General features: G+C 26.3%; 1 protein-coding gene and 1 non-coding gene across 2 annotated transcripts; both read left to right on the top strand.

Moving 5' to 3' along the window:
• Window positions 1-858: 858 nt before the first annotated feature.
• LOC114398247 (probable calcium-binding protein CML18) lies at window positions 859-1,738 on the top strand. The gene has a single exon (XM_028360430.1). It carries the CDS (start codon window positions 972-974, stop codon window positions 1,395-1,397), a length of 426 nt encoding a protein of 141 aa, XP_028216231.1. The 5' UTR covers window positions 859-971; the 3' UTR covers window positions 1,398-1,738.
• A 4,601-nt stretch (window positions 1,739-6,339) lies between these two features.
• TRNAN-GUU lies at window positions 6,340-6,413 on the top strand. Its single transcript has one exon. It is a non-coding gene; the product is annotated as a tRNA-Asn (tRNA).
• The last annotated feature ends 3,773 nt before the right edge of the window (window positions 6,414-10,186 follow it).

The following is a 10,186-nucleotide window of genomic DNA, read 5'->3' as shown; positions in this document are numbered from 1 at the left end:
TAGAAAAAAAAAAAGATTTTAGTAAAATTTCAAGGATTTGTGTGAGATTATTTGGTAGATGTTTTTATATTATAAAAGTTTGATAAAATCCATCAAAATTCTTCTTAAAAAATAATTAATCAAAATTTGTATATTTTTTAATACTAAAAGAATTTTCATAAGTTATAAAAAAATTATAATTGAATACCATCAAAATTTTTTTTTGTCCTCAATAAAAAATCTTAAAAATTTTAATTAAATACTACAAAATTTATTTATGCCATTTAAAAATTATAATTGAATATCACAATAATTTTTTATAAAAAAAACTTTTAAAATCTTTTGAAATTCTAATTCATTACACCCTTGAGTTTTGAAACCTATAATTTCAAGAAAGTAAAAACTTCTTTCCTATCAAACTTCTCCTTAGAGTTATCCTTGGAAGAATTTGTCTCCTCTTAAGTAAATTTACAACAACAAAAAAAACTCAATTAGTAATCATTTTAATTTTGTAATAAATATTATTTGTTTTATTTCCTTTGTTAATACTTTTAATATAGAAACAAATTACCCTTTTTCTAAATTTAATTACCAAAGATAACCTTTTAAATACCAATATACCATGGACATGGAGTACCAAAATTCTTGTTTTTTTTTTTTTTCACTCTTCCCACACAAACGATCTTCTCGTGCATTCCATCAGGACCATCACGTGTACTGATACGCATCCATCGAAACACTATTGGCCAACGGTCACATCATGGTTCCCTTGTCGTCACTACACTCAATTGCCGTTGACCAACCCACCACGGCCCCAATTAACGCGTTAAGTAAGAAACCGCGTGAAAGAAACGGCGCACTATAAATACAACAACTAACACCATAATTAACGACGTTCCAATTTGCGTGAGAACGAAAAAAGAAAAAAAAAAACCCTAACGCACTCGAGACCCTGAGATTTTTCATCTTCGTTTCTCATTCTCTTTTTGATCATGGACGTCGAGGTGCGGCAGATCTTCAACAAGTTCGACAAGAACGGCGACGGAAAAATCTCGGTGACGGAGCTGAAGGACATGCTCGCGGCCCTCGGATCCAAAACGACGGACGAGGAGTTGAAACGCATGATGGAGGAGCTCGACCAGAACGGCGACGGTTTCATCGACCTCAAGGAGTTCGCGGATTTTCACTGCAATGGCGGTGCCGGAAAGGACGACTCGAAGGAGCTCCGCGACGCGTTCGATCTCTACGACGTCGACAAGAACGGCCTCATCTCCGCGAAGGAGTTGCACGACGTGCTCCGGAATCTAGGCGAGAAGTGCTCCCTCAGCGATTGCCGGAGAATGATCAGCAACGTCGACGCTGACGGCGACGGCAACGTTAACTTCGAGGAATTCAAGAAGATGATGACTCGCTCTTAATTAGGTTTGAATCAATAATCAATAATAAGTTCATTTTTAAAAGGTACGTACGTACGTTTACGCATCTTCATGTTAGGTTAGAAAGAACTAAGACCTGCACATAAAGTAGTTATTAACATCTTTTCTGTACATTCTCTAGCGTGACATGTGGCTTTAGGTGTTAGGTTAGGAATTGAAGATTGAAGAACGAAGAAGTAGGGTTAGTAGAATTTGTAGGACTCAGTTCTGTAGTTATACATATGATGATAATTCTTGCTTGTTTTTTCTTAATTCCTTTGTCACTAAAACTCATGAATATGATTACTGATTCTCAATTTCATGCACTGCGATATTTTTTGTTTTGTTTTAATTTTCTGACAGATGTTTTGCACGATTTGCAAATTCGAAATTAATATACTGTAAGATATTTTTGTTTCTCAACGTAGTATCAGAAAACAGAAAGAGGAAAAGTCGTAGCGTGTAGTGTTTTCGTAACGAGTAGTAGTTGTGTGTGATGAATGACGTGGATGAAATGTTATAAACGATTGGTTGGTTGGTTGGTGTTGTGTTGTCACTGTGCGCGTTATCTGCAACTTGGAATTCCGATGAATAATTAATAAACGGAAAACGCGTGAATGGTTTGTTTTGGTCATTATGAACAGTTCATTGCGTCACGTTATGGTCTGAAGGGAGTGGTGGTGAATGGTGATGGTTGCTGCTGAGCTCAACGCGTGGTTGACTTTGAATTGACTTGAATTGGGTGGGTTGGGTTTGCGCGTCAAAATAGGAAGTTTAATAACAATTAGTAATATCTTTCATTTTCCGGGGATTGTAGGTTTGTATTTATCCCCTCAGGGGGTTTTAGTCCACACCTAATAAGTACTCTTTTTGTGTAATTATGAGGAGGTCGTTGGTGTTATAGAAACTGAGAAAAGTCCAAATTGACTAACATGAAGAAGTGTCAGCCTAATACGTTTAATTAACAGAAATTATCGTAGAAAAAAATGTACGGGTGTCATTTGAATTTTATTAGACGAAATTGAAAAGTGTTTGTAATTTACTCAAACTATGTTAACATATTAAAAACTATATACTTATAGAATAATATATATGTTGTACTTATAGCCATATTATTAATGGTGAAAATTATATCTATTCGTATTATTATAATTGAATAATTTTTACTAAATTATTTTATTAACAAATAAATATTTTAAGATGAAATATATAATTTATTTTTTATTATAAGTTTTTTTAAACCAAACAATTAATTTTATAGTTTTTAACTTATTAGAGAATTGTCTGATACTTAATATATATATATATATATATATATATATATATATATATATATTTTGATAATAATTTTGATAAAAATATCCATAAATAATTATAATTATATTATATAATGATTTGTAACATGGTTCCAAAATAAATTTTATAATAGGATTTTCGATTTAAAAGTTAGTTTTGATAATCATTAGAGATTAAGAAAAAATATATTTAGAAGAAATGGAGATGAGAAAAGTTGAAGGATTTAGAAAGTTACAGTAAAATAAAAAAAATATGAATTCATTCAAATGAGAATGGATACATATAAGGTACTCTTTTAAATTAGTAATTAATTTCAATGTACGATATTATCGATATTAAAAAAAATTAAATGATAATGATTCAATTAACTAAAAATGAGTAATTAGAGGACTATTTACAAAGTTGGAACATTAATAGTCAAATTCTATTATTTGACAACTTCACATGACTTCTTTCATGATTGTTTTCACTTATATTTTAAATTTCAAAAATGATATTGTTTTTTGACGTTTTCCAAATCCACTTGTTTCAAATAGAGTAGCAGAAAACATTAATTTCTATCAAAATAAATTCTTTTGATAATATATTTAACTTTTCGATTTTATTTCACATATTAATCGATTTTTAAATGCACTCTTATTTTTCCTTCAAGACAAGTTCATCAAAATTATAAAAATTTCATTTCTTAAACAAATTTTACATAAATAGATTTTACATAACGTTGATAACAATAATAAAAGTACAAAATCAATATCTTATTATTATTTTATGTAATTTGCTGTCGTCCAATGTTGAAGCCGTACGTTATAAACACCACGTAAAATTAGATAATTATCTTATGAATATCAAATTTTTGTTTATTAATTTATTAAACTTTCAAAATAGTCTTCTACAAAATTCGTTTATCATTATAGAATTGGAAAAAGACTTTAAAAAAACAATGGTAATTGCGTAGGAAATGCCGAAACATTGACATCACTACTAGCAAGTCAATTTAAAGTCGTTGAGAAGTCTTTATAACATTAATTTTAAATTATTAAATTCAATGGAATGTTTTACATATTTTAAAATTCAATATAATACTATTAAAAAGGATAAAAAAATGTATAGTAAATATTAAAAACGTTGTGATTTAATTTTTAATGTTTGTTTCATTTGATATTTAAATTAAAATTGTGATATAAAATTGTTTTTTATAAAGTTATGTACTAAAACAACTTTATATCTTAAAATTTTTTGTTGATCATTTTTATTATAAATTTATTTTTTTTATGAAAATAATTTAATTCTTTGTCATTACTATCGATTACTATTATCTATTTTTTGTTAAAAGAATGCCCTCATAAGTTTTATTACGTTATTTATCTCATTTTTTCTTGTTCTTGTTTTGCAAGTGAGAATGTTTCTAGAATTTTCCTAATCCTAAATAAATGCAAACAAGGAGTTTGAGATAAAAATTTGTGAGGTAGTGTAACTGTGTCACTATTGATAAAGTTGTATATATTGGTTTGTTAACGTTATGCTTAAATGAGTGTCTTGTTAGTTTATTAACTAGCCTGAGCCTCGAATCAAACAAACATGATTCACATCTCTTTTGGATTAATCTTGAATATATTCCTATATCATTTTAGAAATTTTAAATATGAATTTAGACTTAACTCAGCCTTAAAAACTAACTCAAGGAATAAAAATTATTCCTCATTTATATATTATAATTTGATTTTATTTTTAACTGACGTGAGACTTATATTTTTTCCAATACTCTAAGTTTACACATACTAAATTTGAAGTTATATTTACTATTCCTCAAATAATTTTGGTCAGTAGTTATTTTTTTTGAAAATATGTAACATACTTTTTTAATATACTTTTTATTATTTTTTGAATTTTATTTAAAATTATAAAATTTTATTATTAGTTAAAATTTATTTAAATTCATAAATTTGTAAGTCATACTTATTTAATGAGTCTTACTAAGAATTTTTTTTATTACTTAAAATTTAGGAAAATTGTTTCTTATAGACTTGCTCACTAGGATCAAGAAAACCTTAAAACTTAAAACATTTACGTATTTATAGTTTATTCACAATCCTCATATGAATAATAAAAATCGATCTCACATTCTTTTGGATCATGAGCTCATTCCTTACCAAACCAACCTTTGTTGTTGTTTTATTTATAATTTTGTAGCTTAAAATAAATTTAATAAACTATAAAATGTGTTATAAAATATATTTTTTATTGTCAAATGTTAGTTGTTATTACTTATTAATGTGTTAATAGGAAATTCAAACTCACAACTTATCTCTCCCTCTTACCTTAAAAAAAAAATGCTTGAGAAAAGACTAAAATTATGATCCTTGGAGTAAATAACACATTCCTTTACCACTACCTTCATATGATCATTTGGATATTTGGTGCAAAATATAGTATTGATATAAGTTTTATGCAAAAATAGTTCAAAATTCAAACTTTACTTTTTTTTTAATTTATTATATTTTTATAATCTTATATATTATCCATTAAAATATAATATATAAGATTAAATTTTATTTTTGCATAAATTAGAATATGCATACTTATATAAGTTTTATTTTATTTTATATATTATGTTTTTATAATATTATGTATTTTTATCACACTATTCAAAACTTTTTTTTTACAATAAATATATAATATAATTTCATCTTTAATGTATATTTTTTGTATAAATTATAATTTCATAAAATTGCAGTACTTTATTATCTTTCTAATATTTATATATGTGATTTAATGACAATATTTTTTTACTTATATTAAAATATTCTTGTTATTTATTATAATAATATTTTTTTATTTATACTTAATTTTATTTAATCAGCTATATAATTTTTTAAAAGAATTAAACTATATAGTAAATATACATAATTAAATAAAATTACAATATTTTCTATTTTTAAAAATATTTATGTATGTGATTTATCGATATTATTATTTTTATCTATATTATAATAAATAACATGAATATCTTAATATAGATAAAAAAAATGTTGTCACTAAATCACAAGCATTATTTTAAAAAATAAATATAATATATAAAATAAAAATAACTTATATAAATATATATATATTCTAATTTATGTAAAAATAAAATTTAATCTTATATATTATCTTTTAAAAGATAATATATAAGATTATAAAAATATAATAAAATAAAAAGAATAAAATTTAAATTTTAAACTATTTTTGCATAAAATTTATATTAATATTATATTTTACACTAAATATTCAAATGAGCATTTGGGTGTAATGTAAAAGAGTTTTCATGGATCATGGTTCTAGTCCTTACTCAAGATTTTTTTAAGTTCTTGTTTTCTAAGAAAATATTGATCAATTTTTTAGTCTAGTCAACATTTAAAATTTAACAGTCAATAATTAAAATAAATTCTTGGGACTAAAATAGTATATTTTAAAATATAAGGAGATTTAAATAGTTAATTAAAAAATATAAAAATTAATTTTGTGAAATAAACAAAATAGGGAGATAAATTTTATAATTAAACAAGAAAAAACTTATAATCAAAGAGAGAGCAATTGAAGCAACAACAAAAAGTTGGTTATTTCCTCATAAAATTGTTTTTAAATATTATATGCAACATAAGAAGCAAAAGCTGGAATAGCTCAGTTGGTTAGAGCGTGTGGCTGTTAACCACAAGGTCGGAGGTTCAAGCCCTCCTTCTAGCGTGTTTTGGTGAAGTTCTCGCTTTTCTTTTTTCAACTATTCGCCGTTTTATACTATATTAAAACCTCATGTGATAAAAATGATAATTTATTTATAAAAGTAAATTTAGACTCGTGTGTTAGTTGCTTAAATAGAATAACAAATTAAAATATTTTTTAATGACCTTGTTGTAATCTTTTTTGCGTTGAAAGAACATTAAGCGAATTGTTACATATTTAACAAAATTATTATGTGATATAAAAATATTAATAGATAAATCAGAAATGACATTTTTAGTTTAGAAAAATTATTATTTTGATTATGTTAATAATTCTCGTGATTTTTTTAATTTAGTTAATCATAGGATTATTCTTGTACAGGAAAGAGTTTCTGTTCACCTTTCTTCTACCTTCAATATATTTTATAAATTATTTTTTCATTACAAATTATTTTATTACAAAAATGAAAATATTCTTTTATTCGCAATCTCCTTTCTTCTACTTTTGATATATAAAGGATTAATTACCTTTTAGACTTTGAACCTTACCTTTTAGTTTTTATATTTAAAAATCATATATTTTACTCTTTACAAGGTTTGAAATATGTGTGAGGTATTTTACTTTTTACCGTATAAAAAATAATTAAAATTAATTAGAATTTAAAAGTTTTATCAATGTTTCGTGTTTTAAAAAAATCGGACAGACCAGATCGATTAGATCATGACTCGAAGGTTTGTTTGGGTCTAAGTTACTCAATGGATCGGACATATTATTAGTAACATGAGTAGATATTGTTTAAAACATCAGGTAATCCATCACAAAGTCTACTATGAAAAACTTCCATAGAAAAAATCTTCCAAAAAACTAAAGTAACACAATTGGCTTCTATCTCTTCACCCCTAAAACTAGATTTTCACATAAATAATCATAATCATATATACAAACATAACAAATCATCACCTTATAATTAATGGATTAATTACAAATACTTTAATTTAATTTAATGATTATTGCAATCTAATTAAGACACTTAATCAAATATTATGAAAATCACATTGTTATAGAGGAAACGTAGCTGCCAAATAAGGTGTGTTGGAGGGGCGAGGGGTTGGGTTGTTGTTGCCATAGGAGGAGATAGAGACAAGGTTAGTGTAACTGATGTTAATAAGGGCAAAGGTTATGTTTTGAGCGATGCAGTAGTCATTGGTGGGGGAGAACATTGGATTTAAACCATGATCTACTTCTTTTTTCTTTCCAAAAGTTTAGTTGTTGAAAGGTTGAAGAGAGAATTTTGGAAACAATTTTGGTTAAAAGTGAGTAAGGGGAGGTTTGTGTAAAGCTTAGAACAATTAGGGGGATATTTGTAGGTTTTGAAAATGGAGAGGAGGTATTTGTAATTTTTCCAAACCTCAAAGAAAATTTATGTAATTTATTTTAAATACTTTCTCATTTTAAATTCTTTTACAATAGATATTTATTATATGATCAATATAGTATTTATTATCATTGAATTTCCGGTTTATATTTATTATATCAATTATGATAAATAAAAATGCTATACATAATAAATGCTATATAAATACCATATTAGGGCTCGATAATAAATACTATATCAATTATGATCAAGATTTTTTTATTATATTTATTCTTAATTGAATTATTTTTATTGTTTTCCTTAGTTATAAAGAAAACCCAATTTTTAAAACTCAATTGAAAAAATAAATGTAAAGAACTCACTAGCTAGATTGATATTAGGGCTCGATAATAAGGACTTATGCTTGACGGGGAGTGTTCCTATTTTGAGACCAACAAAAGATTATCTCATTTGAGAAAAATTATTATTAAATAATGAAATCATGACTAATGAAATTCAAAGTATTCTTGTAAGATCTCTAGTACAACTAAATTTCAAATGTTCGTAGTTTATTTTTATAAATTACATCACATATTTTTTTCAATTTGACTAGTTATTTAAATATATTGAATTTGGTAGCTTGCAAAAGTATCCATTTTATCACAATTTGGTTCTTACTAAGGAGTTAGTGGAACAAATAACATTTATAATCCAAGAGTTAATAGAATGGATCAAATCTCCACTTCAAATATATGGGTTCAAAATGGGCCGATAAATGCTACTAACAAAATCTCAACTGGATGGCATGTGAGTTTTAATTGTTCTAATTATAATTTTTTTCCAAAAATTTATATGCAAGTTCTTTAATTGTTATCATTTTGATGATATAGAAAACAATACTTAATTAATCTCACATTGGTATTAGGTGCATCCACACTTATATGGTGATAATTACAGCCATACTTATGCATCATGGACGGTAAGGAAATATATCATTAACTTTTTTTATCTTTGCTTAGCTTATAGAAATGAAACACTTGGGAAATTTGTTTATACGAATACTAAATATTTTCAATTTTGCTCCAGTTGAATCTTATTTTCCATTACCTAGAGGATATTACAATAAATTTTCATCAAACTCTAAAGGATAATGAAATCATAAGTATATGACAACCATTATGTGAGAATAACATTTCTTGTGCACACATGTTTTTCAAAAATAGCATTATATACATGCAAAGAGTGAATCCCCAAACATAGAGGTCCCTAACTAAAAAAAATACAAAGCAAATACCTCAAAAGTAAGCCTAACAAGATACAAGAATCATATCAAACTAAATTCACTCTTGGTACATGGTCACTCCAAACTTGCTTAGTGTGGAACATGAAACTGAAACTAATGAGACAACATCTCAATGAGTGCCTTAATATTCAACAATTTAAACATATATGTCATCACTACATAAATTTTATGGAACTTTTGTTTATGTGATCAACTTAATTTGAAGTATTGCTTGAAAAAATGCTTAAATAAAAGCACCTTGACATAAATCTTAAAATTTTGTATGTGTTGTCTATATTTTTTTCTCTTTCTATCTTGCGGTTGAATTGAGCTCAATTTTTTTAAGAGATGTCCATCTTATTTTTGTCATTATTGTTCCCTTAATGCTCTTGGAGGACCTAAGGGGACGAAAATCCTTTCCTTGCCAAAAAAGGTATATAAAAGTTGTATTGATGTTTATCTTGTTAACTTCCATCTCTTGTCATCCTTTGGTGATTGAAGGGGTAATTACCCTTGTTTCACCAAAGAAGAATTTCATTCATATATAGGCATTTATTATCATTATGTAGTCATAAATGGACATAAAGTTCAAATATTGAAAGTAACTACTTGAGTAAAAATATATTACTCTAGTAGTGTCACACTTAGATGATGTTCAACTCCACTACACAAAAGTTCCAAGCATGTACTTTGGATTTCTTGTGCTCGGTGCACCTAAGGGTGTTGCACTTAGCATTTTATGCAAAACATGCTATATGGAGGTTTTGCACTTAGTGCCACAACACATAACCCACCCATGGGCTCTGGGATGGCTTACGCTTAGCTCAAAGCAACAATCTACAAGATGAAAAAGGAAGATTTGCATATATGCACTTAGTTCACCTATCAAAACACCAATGAATGCTCAAGTATTACTTCCTTAAACATGAAAACCCTTCTTTTAACTCATCAATCATGCAAGTAATTAAAAAATCAACATTTCCCCAAATATGAGTTGTATACAAAAATTCAAAATCAAAGGGAAAAAGGAGTAACAACCAACAAAAACTAAATGGAAATGATGTGACACTCTCTACCTCATACATATATGTAATAATAATAAAAGGAAAAGAAATTATAATTAATTAAAAGTTCTTAAAACACATTTAAATAAAATTCTTT

Source organism: Glycine soja, chromosome 2, assembly GCF_004193775.1.
Source record: "Glycine soja cultivar W05 chromosome 2, ASM419377v2, whole genome shotgun sequence".
NCBI classification, from domain to species: domain Eukaryota; kingdom Viridiplantae; phylum Streptophyta; class Magnoliopsida; order Fabales; family Fabaceae; genus Glycine; species Glycine soja.
This window is presented reverse-complemented; position numbering and strand designations above follow the sequence as displayed.